We start from the raw sequence: 22,440 nt of genomic DNA, 5'->3' as shown, positions 1-22,440 counted from the left end.
TAATCTATCCATTTCACTCTTTTAAAAATAAGGATAACTCTCTCTCTCTCTCTCTCTCTCTCTGTCATAGTGGTAACTCTCGCCCTCTGTTTGGGCTGGAAGTGTATGTATAAGTACATCTTTAGGGGCATTACTACATTTTATGGTAAAATAATAATATACAGTACTAGTTTTCAAATAATATTTAGTTTAATGAGATTAAACAATAACAATAATATCTCTCTCTCTCTCTCTCTCTCTCTCTCTCTCACTTACGTATGTTTATTTGTTTTGCAGTATAAACAAATGATTTATCTTATAACTAATTTTCAAATATTAATCAGATTAATAAAAAATAGCGATTCCCAGTATTTTTATCCACTTGGAGGAAAGTGGGCAGGGGAGTAAATGACAGTTTGATATACGAATTAGCAAATTGGTGAAGGGGAAGGAGTTGGAGTCTAGGAGTTATTCTCTCACTCTCTCTCTTGATGGTCAGAATTATATAATGTTGCAATTCAGTGTTATTGGCTGTAGGTATATATTTTAATGATAAAATGTTTAAGATGACTTTGAAACGATATTAATAATGTAACCTCGAAGATAAAATACAGTAATACGTAAGTAATTTTAGGTATATTTGAAGTAGGAAGTTATTTAAGGTATACATTTGGTATCTGAACTTTAAAGATGGGCAATTATAAGCATTTTTAGCGGTGGTTTTAACTATTCGCGGATTTTAACTATTCACAGGGGTGTCTGGTACACATCCCCCGCGAATACAGGGGGAACACTGTATACCATTAAACTCTTCTCCTAGTCCCTTGGCATTTCTTCCTCTTACCATATAGCTTTATAATAAATCCAGCATCCATTTCTCCTCCTCTGTACATGGTAATCTGATCATTTCAATTTGAAACTCTGATGGACCTGGTGCTTTACCATTCTTCATTTCACCTAATGCTCTCTCCACTTCTCTATCCTGTATTTCCATCACTGGTCCCTCCCTCCCTCTGTGCTTCCTCCATCTCCTCTCTCTCATTTTCAGTAGTTAAAAGTTGTTCAAAATACTCTCTCCATCCCTTCTTAACCCTCTTACGCCGATTGGACGTATTAAACATCAACATAAATTGTCTCCCGGGTGCCGATTGGATGTATTAAATGTCGACATAACAAAGTTTTTTTAAAAATTCGCGGAAAAATACTTATAGGTCTATCAGGCGAAAACTTTTGAATCACGCGCTTTGGGGGATGCTGGGAGCTCACGGATGAAGGCGTTGTTTTGTTTACAATCGTTATGCAGGCACGCAAGCGCGAATATTTTTCTTATCGCACTAAAAAGTATCAGTGATACATCTCATAAATTATTTTGTCACTTTGACATAATTTTTGCACCATTTTAAATTAGCAGTTACATAGAGTATTATATATGAAAATGTGCGCAATTTCATGTAGAATACAACAAAAAAATACTCATGATTGTAGCTTTTATCAGTTTTGAAATATTTTCATATAAATAACAATAAGTGCCAAAATTTCAACCTTCGGTCAACTTTGACTCTACCGAAATGGTCAAAAAACGCAATTGTAAGCTAAAACTCTTATATTCTAGTAATATTCAATCATTTACCTTCATTTTGCAACAAATTGGACGTCTCTAGCACAATATTTCGATTTATGGTGAATTTATGAGAAAAACTTTTTCCTTATGTCCGCACGGTGACTCTTCCGATAAATTTTTTTGTGCGATTGTGGTAAAGTTTGCACCATTTTAAATTTGCCGTTACATAAAGTTTATACATGGAAATGTGCGCAATTTCATGCAAAATACAACTAAATACAACCATGGTTGTAGCCTTTATCAGTTTTGAAATATTTTCATATAAATAATGATAAGTGCCAAATTTTCAACCTTTGGTCAACTTTGACTCAACCGAAATGGTCGAAAAACGCAATTGTAAGTTAAAACTCTTATATTCTAGTAATATTCAATAATTTACCTTCATTTTGCAACAAATTGGAAGTCTCTAGCACAATAATTTGATTTATGGTGAATTTAGAAAAAAAATATATATATTTTCCTTACGTCCGCGCGGTAACTCTTCCGAAAAAATCATAAATTTTTTCGTGCGATTGTCGTAATGTTTGCACCATTTTAAATTAGCCGTTACATAAAGTTTTATATGTGAAAATGTGCGCAATTTCATGTGGAATACAGCAAAAAATTATTGAAGGTTGTAGCTTTTCTCATTTTCAAAATATTTGCATATAAAAATTTTTTTTTTTTTAAATTCGACATTTGGTCAACTTTAACTTGTCCGAAATGGTCGAAAACTGCAATTGTAAGCTAAAACTCTTACAGTATAGTAATATTCAATCATTTATCTTCATTTTGAAACAAATTGGAAGTCTCTAGAACAATATTTAGGTTTATGGTGAATTTTTTAAAAAAAATTTTTACGTCCACGAGTTACGAATTCATGCATCATTTTGTGATAATATTTTCTCTGTGTTGCTTTGATCGTTTTACAATATGTTATATACCAAAATTATCACAATTTAGTGTACAATACAACGAAAAATAATTAACTTGTTAGCTTTAACCGTTTTGCTCACAGCGCTATTTGAATACAATTATATATGAAATTTCGTTTTTGCGCTATCATATATTGCATTATTTATATATGATAATGATATTCTTTTTCATTTCTGATGGTTGCATACTAAACTTCAGGCAATGACAAAAAAGGGAGCCAAAAATGAACTCTTAATCTTGAAAACTAAGCGCGCTGTGATTTTTAGGAAAAAATATTTTTTCTGCTTTGGCGCTCACTCCGAGATCGCCTCTGCATACGGGAGACGATTTTTATTATACCCCTTCGGCGTAAGAGGGTTAATGTCCTCATCCCTATCACAGTATAGTTCCATCTCTATCCTTGATGACACCCAATTTACCCAAAACCTATCTCTGCCTTTTCCTCAAGTTTGAAATCTTATAGATACCCTTTTCTCCTTCTCATGTTCCTAGTCTTCCATTCAACTGCTTCTGCCGCCCTTCCAATAGCCATACCTAACCCCCTTCTCATATCTCTTTCCTCTTCTCTGTACCGTTCCTCTCAACCCTGTGCATGCCTTACTTTCCAGTCCTTAAATGCTTTTGATTTTCTTTTAATTGATTCTTGCACCTTTCCATTCCACCACCACTTTTCTCCTCTCGACACTACATATCCGCTGGTTCTTCCCCCGAGTCCCTCTGCTTCTCCCACACATATTTCCCTCATGTCTACCCAGATATTGTCCATTTTGTTATCACATCCAACTTCTACGTTCCCCCTTTCCTGCCATCTCACTCTCACAGTCTTCCTAAATTGTTCCCCCTTTTCTCCCTTATGTTCCCAAATCATAATTCTAGACCTAACCTTTCTCTTTTTGTATTTCCTCCTTCTCATTTTCAAATTCATCACCACAAACATGATATTGTTAAGATACAATAAAGTTTGTTCATACTTACCTGGCAGATATATATATAGCTTTATTCTCTGAAGTCCGACAGAATTTCTAAAAACTTACGACACACATAGTGGGAGTAGGGTGGTTAGTACCCATTCCCGCCGCTGGGAGGCGGGTATCAGGAACCATTCCCATTTTCTATCAGATTTTCTATCTCCACTGTCTCCTGAGGGGAGGTGGGTGGGTACTTTAAATATATATATCTGCCAGGTAAGTATGAACAAACTTTATTGTATCTTAACAAAATCATTTTGTTCATGAAACTTACCTGTCAGATATATATATATCTGAATCCCACCGCCAAAGGTGGGAGAGACAAAAAAGGATTTTAGGAAACCTATACATGTAGATGATTGACATCTTGGTTCCTTACCTGTTAGCATAGCTGACTTCGTGATTACTGTCACCCAAGCCTGCATCTGCTTCACTAGTTACCAACAAGGTAGTGACCTGTGTAGTTGGTGCGCTCTAGATGATCTGTCAACGGGGACGTGACCACAATGTGACTAGACCATGACCATACTTCTGAGGGCAACGAGGCAAAACCACCACCTAAGTTAGCCTAACAAAATACTCCCACATAAAAACAGGCTAATGGAAGGGAAATCCGCATTCGGTGGCTGACCCTACAACCATAAACATTACAAAGATTAAAAAAACTCACCTACCCTTTTCTATGGGAAAGGATGAGTGCTACCTCCTGCCCCCAAAATAGTGTCTGCGGTGACGTATGGCCCAAGAGAGTAACAGTGTTCGTACGTCGTTCTCACCTCCCGTAGGTAGTGCGAGGCAAAAACCGAATTACTCCTCCAAAAAATGGCACTCAAAATGTCTTTGAGGGCCATATTTTTCTGGAAGTCTATCGAGGTCGAAATAGCCCTCACCTCGTGAGCGTTTACTCTTAACAGTCCAAAGTCACTGTCCTTGCAAGACGAGTGCGCCTCCTTTATGGTGTTCCTTAAAAAGAATGCCAGCGCATTCTTGGACGTGGGCATATCTGGTCTCTTGACCGAACACCATAAGTTCTCTGCAGAACCTCTGCAATTCCTTGTTCTCCGAAGGTATTCTCTTAGAGCCCTGACAAGACACAGGACTCTTTCTGGCTCTTGACCAATGATCTCCGCCATCCCCTTGATCTCGAAAGACCTAGGCCAAGGGTCGGAGGGGTTTTCATTCTTAGCCAGAAACATCATCCCCAAAGAGCAGACCGCATTATGCCCTTTGAAGCCGACGTGCTTACTTATAGCTTGTATTTCGCTAACTCTCTTCGCCGTCACCAGAGCAGTTAGGAATACAGTCTTCTTCGTCAAGTCTCGCAAAGACGCAGTGTGAAGTGGTTCAAAGCAACTCGACATTAAAAACTTCAGGACCACGTCTAAGTTCCAAGAAGGCAACTTAGGAAGAGGCACCTTGGTGGTCTCAAAAGATCTCAATAGATCGTGGAGATCTTTGTTATTCGCTAGGTCTAGACCTCTATGGCGAAATACTACAGATAAAACACTTCTGTAGCCCTTAATGGTCGACACTGCTAACTTCAAATCTCGTCTGAGATAAAGGAGAAAGTCGGCGATCTGGCTCACAGAGGTCGTGGTAGAGGAAACTCCCTTCTTCTTACACCAGCTCCTAAAAGCTGCCCACTTCGATTGGTACACCGCGATTGATGAAGGCCTCCTCGCGGTGGCGATAGCCTTAGCCACAGGTTTCGAAAAACCTCTCGCTCTGGCCAGCTTCTGGATAGTCTGAACGCAGTCAGACTCAGAGCGGAGAGGTTTTTGTGGTACCTCTCAAAGTGGGGCTGTTTGAGTAGATCTCTCCTTGACGGAAGAGATCTCGGAAAATCTACCCGGAAGGACATCACCTCTGTGAACCAGTCCGCTGCGGGCCAAAAGGGGGCGATTAACGTCAACCTCATCCCTTCCGAAGCTGCAAATTTTCTTAGCACTTCCCCCAGAATCTTGAAGGGGGGAAATGCGTAGAGGTCTAGGCCCGTCCAATCCCATAGAAGGGCGTCTACTGCTACTGCTCCCGGATCGAGAACCGGGGAGCAATAAAGAGGAAGTCTCGCCGTTCTTGATGTCGCGAAAATGTCCACCAAAGGACATCCCCAAAGACCCTACAGCTCCTGGCATACGTCCTGATGGAGGGTCCACTCTGTCGGCAGCAGTTGTCCTTGTCGACTGAGGAGATCCGCACGGACGTTCTCGACTCCGGCTATGAACCTTGTTAGGATCGTGACTTCTCACGCCTTCGCCCAAAGAAGAATCTCTTTTGCTAGAGTGAACAGGGAGCGAGAGTGCGTTCCTCCTTGCTTCTTCAAGTATGCCAGGGATATGGTGTTGTCCGAGTTGACTTGGACTACGCGACGGGAGACTTTGTCTTGAAAGAACCGGAGCGCCAACTGAATCGCTGCCAGCTCTTTGAAGTTGATATGCCAGGCTACCTGTTCCCCTCTCCAGGTGCCTGACACTTCCTCCCCTCCTAGTGTTGCTCCCCACCCTGTGGATGACGCATCGGAGAACAACACTAGGTCGGGGTTTCGAAGCTTGAGGGACATGCCCTCTGACAGTTTCAACGGATCAAGCCACCATCTTAGAAGGCTCTTTACCTCTTCTGAGATGGTTAAAGTCATGTCGAGGCTGTCCTTGTCTGTCCAGCTGTCCGACATGAAGAACTGAAGAGGTCGGAGGTGTAGCCTCCCCAGGGAAACAAACTTCTCCAGCGAGGAAATGGTCCCCAGCAGACTCATCCATTCCCTCACCGAGCATGAATCCTTCCCTAGAAAGGCCGACACTTTCTCTATGCCTTGTTGCTGACGTTCCTGGGACGGAAAAGCCCGAAAAGCCACTGAATCCATCTGAATCCCCAGATACACGATGGACTGTGTTGGGGTCAGATGTGACTTTTCGAAGTTTACCAGAAGTCCCAGGGATGCAGCTAATGACAGAGTCGTTTGCAGGTCCTCCAGGCACCGGGTCTGCGAAGAGGCTCGTATGAGCCAGTCGTCCAGATAGAGCGAGATCCTGATGTTGCAAAGATGGAGCCACCTCGCCACATTCTTCATTAAGATGGTGAACACAAATGGGGCCGTACTCAGTCCGAAACAAAGAGCCCTGAACTGAAATACCTTTCCTTTCAGGATGAAGCGAAGGTACTTCATTGATTGGGGATGTATCGGGACGTGAAAGTAAGCGTCCTGAAGGTCGAGTGATACCATCCAATCTCCAGGTCTTAAGGCCCCCAGAACTGACTTGAGGTGTCTCCATCTTGAACCTCTGCTTCTCTATAAAGAGGTTCAGACGACTTACATCCAAGACCGGCCGCCACCCTCCCGACTGGTTTGGAACTAGAAACAATCGGTTGTAAAATCCTGGCGATGCCATGTCTAAGACCTGTTCTACTGCTCCCTTCTCGAGCATCTGCTCGAGCAGATCGAAAAGTATCTTCTGTTTCTCTCTACCTCTCTAGGAAGACTTCTTCCTCGGGGTGAAGATCTAGCTGAAGTTCCTCCACGAAAGGGCTTCTGCTTTCTAAGAGAATGGCTTCCTGAAGACGTGGAAGGGCCAGCAGGACGCCGCGACGACTGAGCCAAAAGATCTTGTGTGGCTTTTTCTTGAAGGCTTACCGCCAGATCCTTCACCATTGCCTGGGGGAAGAGATGGCTCGAAAAAGGCGCAAACAAAAGCTCTGCCCTCTGTGAGGGAGAGGCAGATTTAACTGCAAAGTTGCAATAAAGCGATTCTCTTCTTCAAAACGCCTGCGGAAAAATGAGAGGCTAACTCCTCCGAGCCATCCCTGACGGCCTTGTCCATGCATGACAATACACTGGACAGCTCCCCGAGGCTAATCGAATCTGGCTTACGAGACTGGTTGTCGAGCACTCCCAAACACCAGTCTAAGAAGTTGAAGACTTCCAAGGACCGGAAAAGGCCCTTCAAATCATGGTCCAGTTCTGAAGTCGTCCATGAAACTTTAGCCTAAGCTAGGAGAGATCTCCTAGAAGCATCCACAATGCTGGCGAAATCCTCTTGCGCTGAAGTAGGTACCTTCAGTCCCAACTCTTCACCAGTTTTGTACCACATCCCTGCCTTGCCGCTAAGTCTAGACGGAGGCAGGGCGAAGGTGGTCTTTCCTTGTGCTTTCCTTGATTACATCCAGGTGTTGACCTTACGGAAAGCTCTCTTAGTCGATAGCGAAGTCTTCATTTTAATAAAACCAGGCGAGGGAGGTGAAGGAGGAGCAGAAGGAAGGAAGGTATCCCCGAACGAATCACGGAGAAGCCGAGCCAAGACTTGGTAGTCCGATGAAGCAGACGTCGAAGGTTGCTCTCCGTCAACATCCTCAGAAGAACAGCATAACTCCCCTTCTTCCTTACCAGAATGTAACGCCGAAGGAAGAGGCAAAAGTCCTTTAGCCCCGAGTCTCATATCCGAACGATGTCGAGAAGAAGCGGGGAGCGCACCCGAAACATAATCCTTCACAGTAGCAGGATCAGGTACTAAAGCTTGTGGAGAACGTGATGTTGCACGATGCCGTTAAGCGTCAACAATAGTCTCGGGAAAAGCGTCCGAGTGAGAGCGAACTTCCACGTTCGCGCCCAAAGCGATCTTACGAGCGTCCATCCGAGCGTCCAGCGAAGCGTCCATATGAGCGTCCATACGAGCGTCCAGCGAAGCATCCCTTCTAGCGTCCCGCAAAGAGACAGGTCCTGCATCCTGACGAGCGTCACGTTGGGCGTCGAAACGAGCAGGTCGAAGAGGAGCAGAAAAGGAAGACGCCTGTTCCTTACTACGCGGATCAGCACGTACTGAAGTCCGTACAACAGGTACAACTTCGTCATCAGCAAAAGCGTCGAGATCGGAATGCCGATTGTCCTCTTGCCGAGAAGAGAGGGGAGCGCGATGAGACCTCTCTCTCTCCAAGGGTGCAAGAGTCAGATGACGTCTACCACCACCTCTAGACGAGCACTGGGGAGAAGAACGAAGTCTAGAGGGCGAAAAATCAGGAGACGGGGAAGAACGAGGAGAAGGCGAGGGAGACTGTCTGGTCCTTTTAATCGGCAGTCTGTTGTTCTTCCTGCGACGAAGAACCGTCTCCTTCTGCTTAAGCAAAGCATCCAGTTGACGTTGAATAGCGAGGATGATCTCTGTCTGCGAAGTCACCTTACGAGGAGAAGAGCTGTGCCTGTGAGAAGGCGAGGGGCAAAGGGACGCCTTCTTCCTTCTCACAGGAAAAGCCCTGGATCTAGAGCGACTGGGGCGCTCGAAGGCGTCATCGTCGGATGATGTCCTAGTCTTCTTCTGAGGCGGAAAAGCTACGCTTTCCGAAGAAGACCGCCAATCAGACAGAGCATGACGTAAAGCGTCTTGATCTTGGAAGGTCCTCTTCAGAGGCCGCGAATCCGGAAGAGATTCCCACCCCTTGCGCGGGGAGGACACGTCGGAAGACGAAAAACAATCCTTAAGGAGGCGTGCACGAGCACGCTCCTTAGCAGCCTGGGAAGCGTCTACAGGAACTGCTGAAGGGACGTCAGATCGGTGGGGGATCCCCGTAACCCTCCTTCGGCCTTCGACATGCCCTCTCCCTGAGTCCTGGGAGTCCGGCAGAGGTCCCAGCCTAGAGGCGCTATAGGGCCGATCTGACGCCCCCTCCACTTCACTAGGGGCACTATCACTGCACTTAACACTTTGCCTATTTTCTAGGGCAAGCACTTTGGATTCTAGCGTCTTCAACGAATCCAGAATAAGAGAAAGGGCATTACCCTCCGCAGACACCACTTGAGGGCCCGAAGGCAACACTACGGGGTTAGGAGTTACAAACTCTACAGGAGGGTTAGAAGGGGATACATTAATACCCTGTCTGCTACCAGACTTACTCCTGGAGGAAGACCTCCTGATCCTGTCACGCTCTAATTTCTTAACGTAGGATTCATACGTCTTCCATTGCAAACCAGTTAAACTTTCGCATTCAGTGCAGCGAAAATCATACGTACACACTTGTCCCCTACAACCCTTGCATACTGTGTGAGGGTCAACCAAAGACTTTGGTAGCCTCACCTTACATTCATCCTTCATACACACCCTGGCGCTAGCCGAACTAGACCCAGACATCTTATTCAAGGAAAAAACCAAGCCAAACTCCAAACAATCCACAGTCAACGTGTGCCTAACTATCGATCCAATATCAAAAAACCAAAAAGTCAAGAGGATACTCGAGCAATAACAGTTTTCCAAAATCCTGAGGCAGAGGTGCTGTAAACAGTTGTTAACAACACCGGCGACAGAAAAAATTGGATAGAAAATGGGAATGGTTCCTGATACCTGCCTCCCAGCGGCGGGAATGGGTACTAACCACCCTACTCCCACTACGTGTGTCGTAAGTTTTTAGAAATTCTGTCGGACTTCAGAGAATACAGCTATATATATATATCTGACAGGTAAGTTTCATGAACAAACTATGCTTTTAACACATGCTTTTCCCAAGATCACTTTGCAGTCATACTTTTATTATGTAAACACACTTAACAAATCATTAACTACACCAGTCTTATGATTTACAGTGTTAAAAATAACAGTTCAAGCCATTATATTTTTAGAAAGTAACAGTTCAAGCCATTATATTTTTAAAAGTTGAAACCATTACATTTTTAAAAGTTGATACACCATCCCCCTTAAAATAGGAAATAATGAATAGTATTGTTTGTTTATAAATACTGTACAAGTAAAAATTAAATACTGACAACTGTTACACTTCTAATAAGAGTGATGTAATCATATATCCAAAGAGTAACCACCATTAGTTGTGTTATAATTAGCAGTTCATACATATTGTTTAAATGCTTACTAATTGCAATGGGGCCCTTCAACTCAAGGTTACATTTAAAGAAATGTATAACCATTCAACTTAAGTTAAGATGCTTACCTGTACTGAGGATTCCGTAAAAAAGTTTCTTTGTGATTCGTACAGCCACCGGCTCTATCAGCATTATGTCCACGTATGCCTATAGTCCAGGCCCCATAAAATGTAGTCTCATGCCATGTCTTGGTAAGACTAAATACTTTGGTGTTGATAAGGAAGCATATGGAGAGATCCGTGAAATGTTCAACAAAGTCATCAAAGGTCATCCTGAAAGTAAACAAACATTACTAAGAGATACTACAAGAAAAAATCTGGCTGTGGAAATGCAATTCTACATTTTAACGAACATTTTAATTATCAACCTTTTGAAGAGATCTTATTTGGTATTTTACTTTACATAAATGATGGGGAAAATTAAAATGAAATATGTATCTATATCATGTTACACCAATAACAGCATCCTTAAGGTAAATTAATCATACTGAAGCATTAATCATTTCATATTGGGAATGAAACTGGTATCAAATTTGAAGAACCGTATCATTAAAAAACTAAGATCTAAATGTGGTCAAATTGAAACTAACTCCTTTTATATGGTCCAGCTTAAAAATCCACTATAAAATTAAATGAAAATTTCTAAAGAAACTCAATGTTGCTGAAACTGGCAATCAACATGCCAAAGGGGATCATCAAATCCAGTGTAGTCATATTAAATTATCTTTATTACTGCTATTACTACTACAAGTTTCTCTCTCTCTCTCTCTCTCTCTCTCTCTCTCTCTCTCTCTCTCTCTCTCTCTCTCTCTCTCTCTGACGTTTCGCCCAGATCTGCCAGGGCATGGTCACAGCGATGGTTGCTGGAGGACTGCCCACCTGTGTAAGGAAGGCCCAGCCGCCCCCCCCTCCAGACGATAACAGCAACGCCCAGGACAGGACCAATATTGAAGAGGTTGGAAGAAATACCAGGAGTTACATCACCATGGCCGCAACCAATGAAAACACGGCTCCAGGTGCACAACACACCTGAGAAGGTCAACGCGCCTCGAGCGTTTCCAACCCCTGGCCGCCAGCCGATGAAAAGTTGAGCATCCTCCGGGTCCTGCAGGAGCATCCGTGAGCGCCCGCACGACCATGCTATAAAGAGAAGGACTCACCACCAACATTCAGTCCTCCAGCAACAATCACTGTGACCATGCCCTGGCAGATCGGGCAAAATGTCCTTACAGACCTTACAGACCTTACAGTTCGTTCGGGTTGCCCCAGGTCCCTCAGTGTGAGGCGCCTCTAATGTCTACCAGAGAGTTGTTAGTACATCTTCCGGTATATTTTGCATCTTCCAATCTTGGATGGTCTGGGATGCAGTTTAGATATTTGTCGAGCTTATTCTTAAACACATCTACGCTCACTCCTGATATATTCCTCAGATGAGCTGGCAACGCATTGAATAGACGCTGCATTATCGATGCTGGTGCGTAGTGGATTAATGTTCTGTGTGCTTTCCTTATTTTTCCTGGTATAGTTTTGGGCACTATTAATCTACCTCTGCTTGCTCTTTCTGATATTTTTAGTTCCATGATATTTTCTGTTATTCCTTCTATCTGTTTCCATGCCTGAATTATCATGTAGCATTCTCTTCTCCTTTCTAGACTTTATAATTTTAAGGATTGTAGTCTTTCCCAGTAGTCTAGGTCCTTAACTTCTTCTATTCTAGCTGTAAAGGACCTTTGTACACTCTCTATTTGTGCAATATCCTTTTGATAGTGTGGGTACCATATCATATTGCAATATTCAAGTGGACTACGAACATATGTTTTATAAAGCATAATCATGTGTTCAGCTTTTCTTGTTTTGAAGTGCCGTAACAACATTCCCATTTTTGCTTTACATTTTGCCAACAGAATGGCTATTTGATCATTGCATAACATGTTTTCCTATTCATCATCACACCAAGGTCTTTAACTGCTTCCTTATTTGTGATTGTCTCATTATTAGGTCCCCTATATGCATATAGCTTTCCTTCTCTGTCTCCATAATTTATTGATTCAAATTTATCAGAGTTAAATACCATCCTATTTACCTCTGCCCAATCATATACTTTGTTAAGGTCTCTTTGTAGAGCGTTCCTATCTTCATCTCAAGTAATTTCTCTACTTATTCTTGTGTCATCAGCGAAACTACTCACTACCGAATCCTTAACATTACTGTCTATGTCTTCAATCATAATAACAAACAATATTGCAGCTAGCACCGTACCTTGTGGCACACCGGATATTACCTTGGTTTCATCCGATTTCTCATCGTTTGCAATAACTATCTGTTTTCTGTTGTGTAAAAATTCTTTTAACCATCTTCCTACTTTATCTACGATATTGTGTTTTCTAATTTTCTTTGCTAATATATTAGAGAGAGAGAGAGAGAGAGAGAGAGAGAGAGAGAGAGAGAGAGAGAGAGAGAGAGAGAGAGAGAGAGAGAGAGAGAGAGAGAGAAACTTGTAGTAGTTGTAGCAGTAATAAAGATAATTCCATATGACTACACCGGATTTGACAATCCCCTTTGGCACGTTGCTTGCCAGTTTCAGCATCCTTGAGAAATCCTTAATAAGGAAAATAGAGAAGACTCTATACAAAATTAATGGAACTGATGCAGCAATCCTTTTCAACAAGACTTATTTAAAAGAGGGTCTACATACTCCCAAGATATACGAACGTCAGGCTGCACGACCCCACAGCTAGAGAAGAAGAAGGGACCAGGTCCTTCAGGACGTTCCTCTTGAAGAGGCAACTTTGGGAGAAGACTGCCAAGATGAAGGCCCGGTGTGTGAGAGCATCACCGTCTGCGAGAGGAATGGGCGGAAGTATGTTCTGAAGTTGCCCGGCCTGATCCCATTAACAAATAGGACAGCCGTGAACAAGACTACCGATCAAGACACCAATACCGTACGAGACAATATCGCCAGGAGGACCACCAGGAGCACCCTAATTTCATGGAGATTAACGCCCGTCTTACCCACCTGCAAGAGGAAGACATGCGTAAGCAAGTCAGGGGCATGACCCGCAAGCTTGTGGACCTCAATGGAGGGAAGATACGTGTCCAAGAGAAGACCCAGAGGCATATAAACCTCACCCAATATAGACCGACCCCCGAACAAGACGACTTACTCAACCTCGGCCTCAACTGTCACTCCACGGCTAAACCCAGGAAGCATGAAAAACGTATGGAGATAGAACTGCTCCTCGATTCCATACAGCAGTTAGAAGCCAAGAAGATCCTTAAGACTAGCAACGCCCTTCAACCTCTCCTACTCGCAGAAGCCCTGACCGACAGAGGGAACTACACCAGTGGGATATTCACCAAAGAGCTGAAGGACGCAGCAGGAGATCTTAAGAAAAATGAGGAGATAACGATACGTCGGGCAGATAAAACAGCCGCCTCTGTACTTATCAAGACAGAGGAATATTTCGAGAAGCTTGATGGTATCTTAGCAGATACCTCGAAATTTGAGAAATTGACCAGAAACCCCACCGAAGACATCAAACGGGATGCTAACCGCATCATCACTGCAGTAAACGCCGCAACAAATGCATCTCACCTCCCGCCCATCCAAGGAGATTACAGCTTGGGGTATCTTTACGGAAACGTGAAAACGCACAAGACAGGTAACCCTTTACACCCCATCATCAGCCAGACACCTGCCTCGACCTATGCTTTGGCAAAATGCCTTAACAAAATCCTGACGCCACATACCCCCACCAAATTTTGCCTTACTTCTTCGACGGAGTTCCTGGAGAAAATCCGGGATTCCCCTGGCGACGGCACTATGGTGTCCCTCAACGTGGAGTCCCTGTTTACCAATGTCCCCGTCGATGAAACAATAGGCATCATATTAGAAAAGGTCTACAGGAACCCTGACATGCAACCTCCGAACATCCCTAAAGAATCCCTTAAGACACTCCTAGACATCTGTACGAAGAGAGCCCCCTTCACCACCCACAGAGGACAGATGTTTCGTCAGAAAGACGGCGTGGCAATGGGGTCCCCCTTGGGTGTCCTCTTTGCCAATTTTTATATGGGTACCATTGAAGAGCGGGTTTTTTCGCAGCACCAATGTCCCTGGATGTATGCTAGATACATTGACAACATATTTATTGAAGCTGACTCTGAGGAAGAGTTTGAATCCCTCCGCCAGCAGTTCCTGTGCAACAGCGCCCTTAATTTCACAATTGAATTCAGAAGCGAAGATCGGCTCCCCTTCCTCGACGTCCTAATTACAAAGACTACCCTGAAGATGACCACCACCGTCTACACCAAATCTACCAACTTGGGACTTTGCTTAAATGGAGAGAGTGAGTGTCCTGAGAGGTTCAAGACCACCACAGTCAGGGCCTTCATGAAAAAGGCCTTAACGCACTGTTCAGCGTGGCAGGACACCCACGCAGAACTGGACTGAGCCTCACAAATGATGATTAACAACGGTTACTCCAACAAGCTGATAAACAGAGATAAGAACAGCTTTGAACAAATGGTACATGGAGGACAAAGAGAATAGAGAGAATCCCCCCCTCCGAGGATGTACAAATTTTCTACAAGTCCTTCATGCACCACGGATACAAAGAGGAGGAGAGATGCATCAAGAAGATTATGGAAGAGAACGTCACCCCTGTGGAGGAAGGGAAGAGGCTCTTTCTTATAATCTATTATAAGAACCTAAGAACAAGAGACCTGGTTATGAGGAATAACCCCACCCCACCTGCAGGAGACCCCCTGAAGCAGAATAACGTTGTCTACCAGTACACATGCCCTATCCAAGGATGTCCTGGAGTCTATATTGGAATGACAACGTTACGACTGTCTAAGAGGATCTCCTGTCACGCCCAGAACGGTGCCATCAAACACCACGCCCTCACCGCCCACCAACAGCACGTTGTGCGAGAGGACATCGTGAAAAACACGGAGATAATCGGAAGAGCCCCTGATCAGCAAAGCCTATGCCTTCTTGAGACGTTATTCATTCTCGAACAAAAACCCCTTCCTGCTGCCCACCTGTGTAAGGAAGGCCCAGCCCCCCCTCCGGACGATAACACCAGCGCCCAGGACAGGACCAACATTGAAGAGGTTGGAAGAAATACCAGGAGTTACATCACCATGGTCGCAACCAATGAAAACCCGGCTCCAGGCGACACAACACACCTGAGAAGGTCAACGTGCCTCGAGCGTTTCCGACGCCTGGCCGCCAGCCAATGAAAAGTCGAGCATCCTCCGGGTCCTGCAGGAGCATCTGTGAGCGCCCACACGACCATGATATAAAGAGAAGGACTCACCACCAAGATTCACTCCAGCAACCATCGCTGTGACCATGCCCTGGCAGATCTGGGCGAAACGTCAGAGAGAGGAGAGAGAGAGAGAGAGAGAAGAGAGAGAGAGAGAGAGAGAGAGAGAGAGAGAGAGAAACTTGTAGTAGTAATAGCATTAATAAAGATAATTCAATATGACAACACTGGATTTGACAATCCCCTTTGGCATGTTGCTTGCCAGTTAGTTTCAGCAACATTGAGAAATCCTTAATAAGGAAAATAGAGAAGACTCTATACAAAATTAATGGAGGTGATGCTGCAATCCTTTTCAACAAGACTTGTTTAAAAGAGGGTCTACGTACTCCCAAGATAAAGAAACTCAAAATATATCTCTCATAAATTTAATACATCTCTGTAATTATATTTTCAATGTCAATTTAAAGGTTACCAGATCTAAAGATGGTCAGCTTAAACAACATGACTCCCTTGCTTGCTCCAAGATGAACAAGTAGTTGTGTATCATCTAAGTTGCCTAAAGTAGCTACATCATCAGTCATGGTGTGACATTAAATGAAAAGATGAACTATTAAGCAAACTATACTGTACAATTAAAATTATAGGAAAAAATACTAAAAGTGCCATTAGTCACTTAACAGTATATACGTACTATTATCAAATATTACATTTACTAATACGTATATGTTACAAAAATCAAACACCTTACAGCCACTTCATCTATGGGAATGTCTCCTTAGACAAACCACTCTTCAAGAGAAGAAAACTTTAGCCTTGCTTGTTTGGTGCCTTTACATGTGGGCAGCATGTATGATAAGTCTTATCTGTTAAAAGCAGCCCATGCTTTTTTTTTACCTGCTGTAAGACAAAATTTGGAACAATCGTTCTCTGAATTTCCCTTGGATTATTTAAAAGACTGTTTATGATCTCCAATTCATGCTTTATCCACCCTTTTCATCACCTAAATTAAGAATAGTTTTCGTTTATGGTAATTATATAAATTCTGCTAGCATTAGTATGGTCTGGTGGCTCTCTGTTGGTGGTACTATTTTAGCATATAGTATGTACTACATACATATGTAGTTTCTTCCTAAGTTATCAACATACGTAGTTTCTTCCTAAGTTATCAACAAGCTTTTTGTTAGATTTAGCCCTAAGAGTGAAGTACATTTTTGCTTAAAGAAGCATTTAAACTAAAGAAAGTTTAGATTTGTAAGCCATATTGTGTTATTAGTGCCTGTTTGGTCTTTAACAAACAAGTCTGATTGGTTATTAATAAGGGAAATAAGGCATATAGTAGTTAATTGGTAGTTGCCAGCTGCATGTAATATAATGGATGAGTATTGAAAGGAAGAACTCTATGAATTACAATTTTATCTTGTGTGATTTTATAAATGGGCATAAACTGTATGTCCAATTTCAATATCTGTTTTCTTTTTTTTCATTATCTTTTTTCTTTTTTTGGTACGGACTGTTAAATGAGGATTTTTTTATCTTTTATTGTACTACCCCCAAAACATGGAATTATAGCCTATTAGTTGTTGGAGTTCACCTATACAGATTCTGGTTTGAAGTCCATTTACATTCCATTGAATTCTGTAGGAACTTAAGATATAGGTGCAGGAGTGGTGAAATTATGATGATTCACACATTTACATTTTTCTTATTTGTAGGAATAATTTTTAGTAAGTATTAATACTTCTGATTGTACTTAGGCCGTCCACTTTTAAGCAATGTACGTCCTATATTGCCCGTTTTATTTTTTAGTTTAATATTCAAACATTTATCAGTTACTTTCTGTTTCAATTTGAGTTCTAATATTTTATGTTTTAAGTGTAATACACATAAGCATTCTAGTTGGCGACTTTCCGAGTTATCGGTTAGTTGACATTCAGTAATGAAACTGATAACCACATTATTTGGAGACCATTCATATTTGGCAGTGTGTAAAATTCTCTTATAAAGCATTATCAAATCCACATTCAGAACTAGGATTGACTGCTGTCTTCATCTTTACTGAAATATGAAGCAATCATCTTCTTCAATATTTTGAAGAAATGTGGAATTTACCTGAAATGAGTTTGGAATTACATCTGTCAGATCAACTTTATATTCTTCACAGCTTGGCATGGCCAACAATGGGAGAGAGTGTTCTCTAGCTTTTTTTAATTTGGAGTTTGAGTTATTTGTGCTACTAATCTCTGAAGCTATAATTTTGTCTTTACTTGAGCTTAATGCTTTATATGGATCTTTTCCCTTATCCATGAACCTTTCGGCTTTTCTTATTCGTGGGGAGTGTACAATCTCATCAGTAGTTTTTCCTTTGGTTTTATCATTATTATCTATTATTTTTTTTCTTGATCTATCACAGTCATCATATTTGACTGGGTGGTTTTAATAGTGTGCGGTTCCAGGTTGCATCCAGCCTCGTTTGGAGTCCATCACTTTTCTTACTATGTGCGCTGTTTCCAGGAGCACACTCTTCTGCACGAGTCCTGGAGCTACTTCAGCATCTAATTTTTCCCGGTTCCATTTCAGGGATCTTGGGATCATGCCTAGTGTCCCTATGGTTATGGGTACAATTTCCACTGGCATATCCCATACCCTTCTTATTTCTATTTTCAGGTCTTGATACTAATAAATTTTTTTTTTTTTTTCACCTACTCTGGTGTACCATGGAATTGCAACATCAATGAGAGATACTTTCTTCTTGGTTTTGTCAATCAATGTCATGCCTGGTCTATTTGCATGTATTACCTTATCTATTCTGATACCTTAATTCCAGAGGATCTTTGCCTGATCATTTTCTATCAATCCCTCAGGTTGGTTTTTGTACCACTTATTACTACAAGATAGCTGGTGTTTCTTAAACAGGCTCCAGTGGAGGGCTTTTGCTACTGAATCATGCCTCTTTTTGTACAGGATCTGTGTGGTTTATGGTCTCGTTTCTTCCATCTATTGTTCTTTGAATATAATCTGATTCTTAGGGCCTAATCTTGTGCCACTCTTAGCATTACTTCTGTTTCCTTCTTGAGTACTCCCCTCTGTAGCCAATGCCAGTTCGTTAGTCTGTCTCATGTACTGTCTGTGCATTGGTTTGTTGGGCCATTCCTCCATTCTGTTTGTCATTCTCCTGTCTCTGTATATTTCTGGGTTTTCATCTACTTTTATCAGTCCTTCTTCCCTGAGCCACTCGTTTTCATTGGTTTTCAGATATTGCCTCAGAGTGCTGCTCTCGATGTTGACGCAGTCTTCTATGCTTGGTAGTTCTTTCCCTCCTTCCTTTCATGTTATTGTTTGTTTGTATGGTGTTTTTACGTTGCATGGAACCAGTGGTTATTCAGCAAGGGGACCAACGGCTTTATGTGACTTTTGAACCATGTCAAGAGTGAGCTTCTATCACCAGAAATACATACACATCTCTAGCACCTCACTGGAATGCTCAAGAATCGAACTTGCGGCCACCTATGTGGCAGGGAAAGACCATACCGATCACGCCACCAAGGCGCTTCCTTACATGTTATGTATGGTCTGTCAATATTTGCTCTTGGTGTAGTGCTTTGTGTATTGTCATGTGTTTCGTAGTTTTCCAGCTTATGCTGCGGAGTTCAGCCTTTGTCCACTTTACTACTGGTTGGTTATGATTTAGCTGGCATTGTGCCAGCATGGGCTCTTGTTCCTAGAGCAGCCCATAAACTCCACTAGTCCTGTGCTGTGTCTGATTACTGGTACTGATCATGTGTTTATGGCTTTCATCACATTTCAGGTGTTGAGTTTTGACTTGCATATTGCCTTAGGTCTCTGTATATTCTATTTCCTGATCATGTCCTTCATTTCTTGGTGTTTTAAATCTTCTGCTTCCATTAGTCCCAGGTACATTTGTATCCTGTCTCATCAATGTGTTTGATGTTATTCCCATCTGGTAGCTTTAGCCCTTCAGTCCAAGTAATTTTGCCTTTCCGTATGTTGACCAAAACACATTGTTACTACATCAGCTGCATTAATTTTATGGAGGTTCTTCTCTATTTTTCTAGTTGTGGTTCTGCCATTGTTGCTTGAACTGGTGAGGAATGCACTGAAGGTTGGCATGTCTAAAGTAAGTAATTAGAAAAGTCAATTTTATTGCAATGCCTGGGGCATTAGTTGAACTTTCAGGGTATAACCCATAGAGTTTAGTCAATATGAATTTTAGTTGTTCCTTGGTAAAGGGTTGTGACATTTCATCTGGGGCTCCAGACATCCTCTAAGGCAGAGGTAGGTGATGGACTAAGGCTGAAGGGTTGTTGTTGTTGTTGTTGTATTAAGCCAACACTTCTTGTTGGCACGGGCCTTTCCCTTGTTCGGCCCGTAGTCTGAAGGGTGAGTCCGTCTGCTTATGTACCGGTGATGCAGTGGAGGGTCTTTATGCTGCTGCATTTGCCATTCGCTACCAACTGGGAATTGACTTATGATTGGCTGCCAGGCTGCTGGCTCAAACCAGTGACTGAGCTCAAGCGCTGCAGTTGTGCCGATCTTCTCAGCAGTGTGACGTCACGGAAGGCCCAATTTTGATTGGCCAATGGTTGCATGATGTCACTGCTGGTACTGTCGACCCGCCCTACTCACGCACTAGCGTATTTGCGGATTTCTCTATGAACCTTGTGTATCCATTATTAACAGGACATTGATACCTCATAGTGTTCATCTGTGCTATAAAGGCAATGACAGCTTAAGACAGTTTAAAACATTAAATAAAATAACTCATAAAATTTCATGAGAGAGAGAGAGAGAGAGAGAGAGAGAGAGAGAGAGAGAGAGAGAGAGAGAGAGAGAGAGAGAGAGAGAGAGAGAGAGAGAGAGAGAGAGAGAGAGTGTGTCCTGTTCAATTAGCAGAAAAATGTTCTCAAAATATTATAATATAAACTTACCAAAATTCACCATCATCTTCAAAAGTAAGTCCTAACTTCTCTCTCTCAGATGCTGAAACTTTTGACCATTCTGGTGACCTGAGTGTAAAAAAAAATATGAATGATTTAGAATACAGCTTTAGTAACAGTACTCAACTAAAGGTATAAACAATACATCATTAATACTTTGTAACCATTCAATACATACATAAATTTTATTGTCAGTCCTGAAACAAAATTTTTTTACAGAAACCAAACAGCAAAGGCACATGCATGCATAAGTTGATAATTTGTTAAGTACAGGCTATTACAATATTAACACTTTTTAATAAGGGTTAGCTCTGTAATGCATGAAAATTAATACCTAGGATCTAAATTAACAAAATGTCAAAAGCAATCTACAAAACTTTTCTAAACATTCCTTGGCAACATAGGTTCTGTGCTAGTGCAGCTACAGTAGCAGAGGCCATGACTACAAGATTCATGATTCGGCAATCAATAGAACACAAAATACTTTTCTATGCAATTACTGCAGCAAAAGAAGCTGCTACTGTATAAGTATGCATTATATACTTTATCTTCTACATGTAGACTATACCAATAAACGAAAAAGAGATTATATATTAATATGTACGTACATGCTTAGTCATTTGTATAATTTAGATGTCTATACTGGCAGTAAATGTTCATTATGAACATGTGATAATTGCAATTTTAGGCTGTCACTTTGGCCTATCAATAACCATGCTAATGCTTTCCTAAACTATACTGTATACATATTGAAAATATAGGAAATCCATCACCAAAACTCTTGTATATTGGTATTTACCTACATATAAAAGATCAGTTGATTAAGTGCTTGATGTAAAGAAAAAAAGCTGATATTCCTTGTTTATTAATTGATAATAAACAAGAGTAAGTAGTAATCAACAAAAATGTATATTCAGGAAAAGCTTTATTGGTAAATACCATGGATATATTTTACAAAAAACAATTCTTTACACCAAAGCTAACCTTTACTAACCCTTATGGCAAAATCTTACACACTGCAGTTACAGGTTTATTGTGTGAACATTTGTGAAACACTCACTTAAACACAAATAGAGTATTCACCTGGAGTACATTTTGGTCAGTTGCGAGGTAGTATACACAAATCCACTTCCCTTCCTACTGAAAGTAATTATAATTTGTATGTGAATACATGCCCCAGATGTCTGGAAGATGCATGCTCTACCACCAACAACCTTAAATAACTGATTACATAGTACTTAAATATGTAAGAGTGCCAAGACTGAAGGCATGAAATTTCATATCAGTACATATATTTATCAAATGGGAAATTACAAAAAAAATCTCATGATCATAATTCTGATGAATTTTTCAGACTAGTAAAAGGTGCAATGACAAACTATGGTAAGAAAATGGGATGACTCTTATACATAAATGAAAAAGATATCAACAGATAATAATTTACTAGTAATAATGACTGGAATGACTAAAACTGTAACTGACTTGGTATATAGGCACAAGAATTCAAACTGTATTTCTTGGTATGAAATTTCATGTTGATTACAAGTACCACATTGCTCTAAAAATGTTTAAAGTGACTTGCACAAACAAGTTACAGTATAAAAACCCAACTATGAATTCTCAAAAGGATGATATATTCTTAATTGTGTTCTATCCCAGCAAGCCAAAAAAAAATAGTATGATAGTTTTGATGTGATTATAGTGCACATGTTCAAATGAAAGTATATATGTATATTGGTAACTAAACAGAAGAAAACATGCTCATACATTATTAATTGAAACATCATAAAACAGTCACACTGACCAAAACTATCAATTCATTAATCATATAAAACTCTTCCAGGAAAATAAGGTTAATTCCTTAAAACTAAAAA

At 41.5% G+C, this 22,440-nt stretch overlaps 1 protein-coding gene across 7 annotated transcripts in view; it reads right to left on the bottom strand.

Annotated features, from left to right (window-relative positions):
• Nucleotides 1-22,440, bottom strand: part of LOC135220599 (calpain-5-like) — a 221,245-nt gene that overhangs the window by 79,020 nt on the left and 119,785 nt on the right. For 4 of the 7 annotated variants that reach the window (XM_064257868.1, XM_064257875.1, XM_064257870.1 and 1 more), the window contains 3 exons: nucleotides 21,650-21,706; nucleotides 20,558-20,635; nucleotides 10,408-10,611 (listed from right to left, as the gene is read on the bottom strand). In XM_064257868.1, coding sequence (XP_064113938.1) covers nucleotides 10,408-10,611; nucleotides 20,558-20,635; nucleotides 21,650-21,706 — 339 coding nt within the window. The remainder of the gene's footprint in view (nucleotides 1-10,407; nucleotides 10,612-20,557; nucleotides 20,636-21,649; nucleotides 21,707-22,440) is intronic. The other 3 variants (XM_064257873.1, XM_064257874.1, XM_064257869.1) reach the window with 2 other exon arrangements.

Source organism: Macrobrachium nipponense, chromosome 2, assembly GCF_015104395.2.
Source record: "Macrobrachium nipponense isolate FS-2020 chromosome 2, ASM1510439v2, whole genome shotgun sequence".
NCBI classification, from domain to species: Eukaryota; Metazoa; Arthropoda; class Malacostraca; order Decapoda; family Palaemonidae; genus Macrobrachium; species Macrobrachium nipponense.
Note: the sequence above shows the minus strand (reverse complement) of the source record. Positions and strands in the feature narration are given on the sequence as shown.